The 3119-nt window shown below is 51.3% G+C and overlaps 1 protein-coding gene across 1 annotated transcript; it reads left to right on the top strand.

Annotated features, from left to right (window-relative positions):
- Positions 1-677: 677 nt before the first annotated feature.
- On the top strand, positions 678-2146 carry LOC136505312 (protein ELC-like). The gene has a single exon (XM_066500464.1). The coding sequence runs from the start codon at positions 798-800 to the stop codon at positions 1830-1832; it is 1035 nt and encodes a 344-aa protein (XP_066356561.1). The 5' UTR covers positions 678-797; the 3' UTR covers positions 1833-2146.
- Positions 2147-3119: the final 973 nt, after the last annotated feature.

The following is a 3119-nucleotide window of genomic DNA, read 5'->3' as shown; positions in this document are numbered from 1 at the left end:
AATTTGTCAAAAATTAAAGAATCTTTGTGTGTGACAAAACTAAAAGGTCCTGTAATTTATAACGGGAAATACATGTATTAGGTGAAAAGCTAAAGAATAATCGAGTGGTTTCGAAGGGGCTAAAAACTCTGTTTTCCTTTGAACTATATAGATGGCATTAGCTTATTTTTTTACAGGCTCCTTCAAGGATTACGGTTTGGAGTTTAGGGATTTGGGATTCGCACTAGCCTACCAAGTTTTCTCACGGTTAGAGGGAAGGTCGCCGGTAGGAGGGGTGGAGGAGGTCAAGTGATCTAGTGGAGATGTTGACATGGCGGCAGGTAGCCCTGGAGACTGGAAGAAAATGAGATGGTGGCTTTGCGTGCTTCATGTAGCTAGGGAAGATGTCAAGATGAGATATTGGCTTGCGTGCTTCATGTAGGTTGTCGTGATCATTTGATTTATTTGTTGGCAGTAAATCCACCACCAATATATAGCAGTTGGGAGTACACAATTTTTGACAAGTAAACAGGTCAGTAATTGCAGGCATAATATAGCTGTCACCGTATGAACAGCTTAAATTCAATGGAAACTTGACGACGTTTTGCGTATAGCGTTTAGCAGAAACTTCTCGTTACTGTCAATACGCGTCGACGAAGTCGTACTTAACACTAAACAAACATCTCATTTTCCACCGGCCGGCCTGGCCGGACGTTATTACCGAAAGAAACAAACAAACACAACAGCCTCGCCGCTGTTACCCATCGTATCTTTCCTCGAGTGTTTGATTCGTTTGCGATCGAGGACGACGGGCATGCATGGCGACGACGGCAGCAGCCACCGGCACGGTGGTGCTGGTAGACGCGGCGCTGGCTCCGTACGAGCACCCTGACCTCCGGTGGCTGGTCCGGAAGCATGTCCTGGCCGTCCTCCAGGACTTCCCCACCCTGTCGCCGTCCGTCGACACCTACACCAGCGACAGCGGCGCGTCCACCGTGCTGCTCAACGCGCGGGGCCTCCTCACCGTCTCCTCCGCCCTGCCGCCGGTGCTCCTCACGCTATGGCTTCCCCGGGAGTACCCGTACCTGCCGCCGCTCGCCTACGTCTTCCCCGCCGCTCCGTCGTCGGCTTCGCTTTCGCTCGCCCACGACCACCCCTTCGTCGACCACCGCACAGGCCGCGTCCGCCGCACGCTGCCCTACCTCGAGGACTGGGCCGTGCCGCGCTCCAGCCTCGCCGGACTCGTGCGGAGCCTTGTCGGGGCCTTGCGGATGTGCCACCCGCTGACACCCCGCTTCGGCTCCGTCGTCGTCCACGCCACGACCACGACGCCGATGGAGGAGGAGCAGGAGCGCATGCGCACGGCGCTGCTCGACGAGCTTGTCTCGAGGCTGGGCAGGGACACGGCCGCCTTCCGCGGCCACGTGGACGAGGACATACACGCCATGTCCTCCATTCAAGGCAGCCTCCGAGAGCGGGCCGACGCCATGGACCGCGCCGTCCGCGACCTCGAAGACGAGAGGATGCGGCTGGAGCGCGCCGTGACGGCCAGCCTTAGCCACCGCGGCAAGCTGCTGGCCTGGCTGCACAAGACAAGCAGCCGCGTGCCCGACGCGGGAGCGGCACCGCCTCTGGTACCGCACGCGGCGGCGGGCGACGCGCTGCGGTGGCTCGAGAGCAAGGCGTTGGAGCTCTCCGTCGACGACACCGTGGACGCCCTTGGCCACGCCCTGGAGGACGGCGACCTCATCAGCCTCCAGGAGTACATCAAGCGTGTCAAGGTGCTTGCTCGGGAGCAATTTTTCCATTGCCATGCAGCATCCACCTCGATGAGCAGCAAGGTCAACAAATAATCAGTTGCATTAGTTATGATTTTCTCGAGGAAATGTTGTGCTAGTTTAGTATCGTTCTTCACTTCATTGATTGTTTTGTTAGAGACTGTATATTCAACAGATACGGCCGCGCGCGTTTCCGCGGTATTTCTCGTTTGGTGGTTGTTCCCGTGTTCAGATCACCTTGTGTTCGATCAGTGATTTCAAGTTTCCTGGGGAAAGCTACAGCTGATGAATTCTGAGCTCTCTCTAACAAGGAAACTTAACTCTGAAATAGTCCGATTCACAACCTTCATCACTGTACAAATTGTCAATCCAGTTGCTAAGGGGGTGTTAGTTTCCTCCTCGTAAACTTTAGTCGTTGTCCCATCGGATGTTTGGACATATGCATGGAGTATTAAATATAGACTAATTACGAAACTAAATGCACAGTTTGCGACTAATTTACGAGACGGATCTTTTAAGCCTAAGTAATCCATGATTTGACAATGTGGTGCTACAGTAATATATGCTAATAACGGATTAATTAGGCTTAATAAATTCATCTCGTGGAGTACTGACGGATTCTGTAATTTGTATTTTTATTAGTATCTAAACACCCTATGCGACACCAAATTTTAGTCGCTGAATCCAAAACACCCACTAAATTCAGCAGCACCATGAAAATCTGCTACGTACATATGTTAGCGCCGTGAAACTGTGAAAGGTGTACGATTGGTACGACAAACTTGCTACTAGTGATTGTGAGTTCTCTTCTTCATCACGTTGATCCGCTTATTCTCAACTAATTAACAGAACGCAGCGAAGGAACGTCAACACTAACTGTCTTGTTGTGCATGCAGCTAGCTGATCAGGGGTAGAATTTTGAGATTTCGGGGCCGTTGGGTCCTCTGGATTCTCCTCACCTCACCTTCCTTAGCTTAGAAATGGAAAGAGATAGTCGTTGGTTGAGAGACTAGCTTGTCTCGGAATTATAATGACAAGGAAATACCTTGTTGCTATGGGAGAGCCAATTTGGCTACCTCACTAGCAAGGTAAGGCTAGCCCGCCAGCAAGGCATGACCATCCTTGTCTCAAAACTAAATAGGCCCACTGGCCCAGCCTACTAGGCAGGCATGTAAGTGTGACATCTCACGGTGCCCCGTCTCGCTGAGGCAAAAGTCGCTACCTTGCTTGCCGGCGTATGCGTAGATAAGGACTGAATGGTCTAAGAGAGAGGTGAACTGAACCTTCAAAAATTAAATCAACAATCTTATCCTATGAAAAATTTAAGCCCCTTTGCATGCACCTATGTTCTTCTATAAAAGT

This window comes from Miscanthus floridulus, chromosome 14 (assembly GCF_019320115.1).
Source record: "Miscanthus floridulus cultivar M001 chromosome 14, ASM1932011v1, whole genome shotgun sequence".
In the NCBI taxonomy this organism is placed as follows: Eukaryota; Viridiplantae; Streptophyta; class Magnoliopsida; order Poales; family Poaceae; genus Miscanthus; species Miscanthus floridulus.
This window is presented reverse-complemented; position numbering and strand designations above follow the sequence as displayed.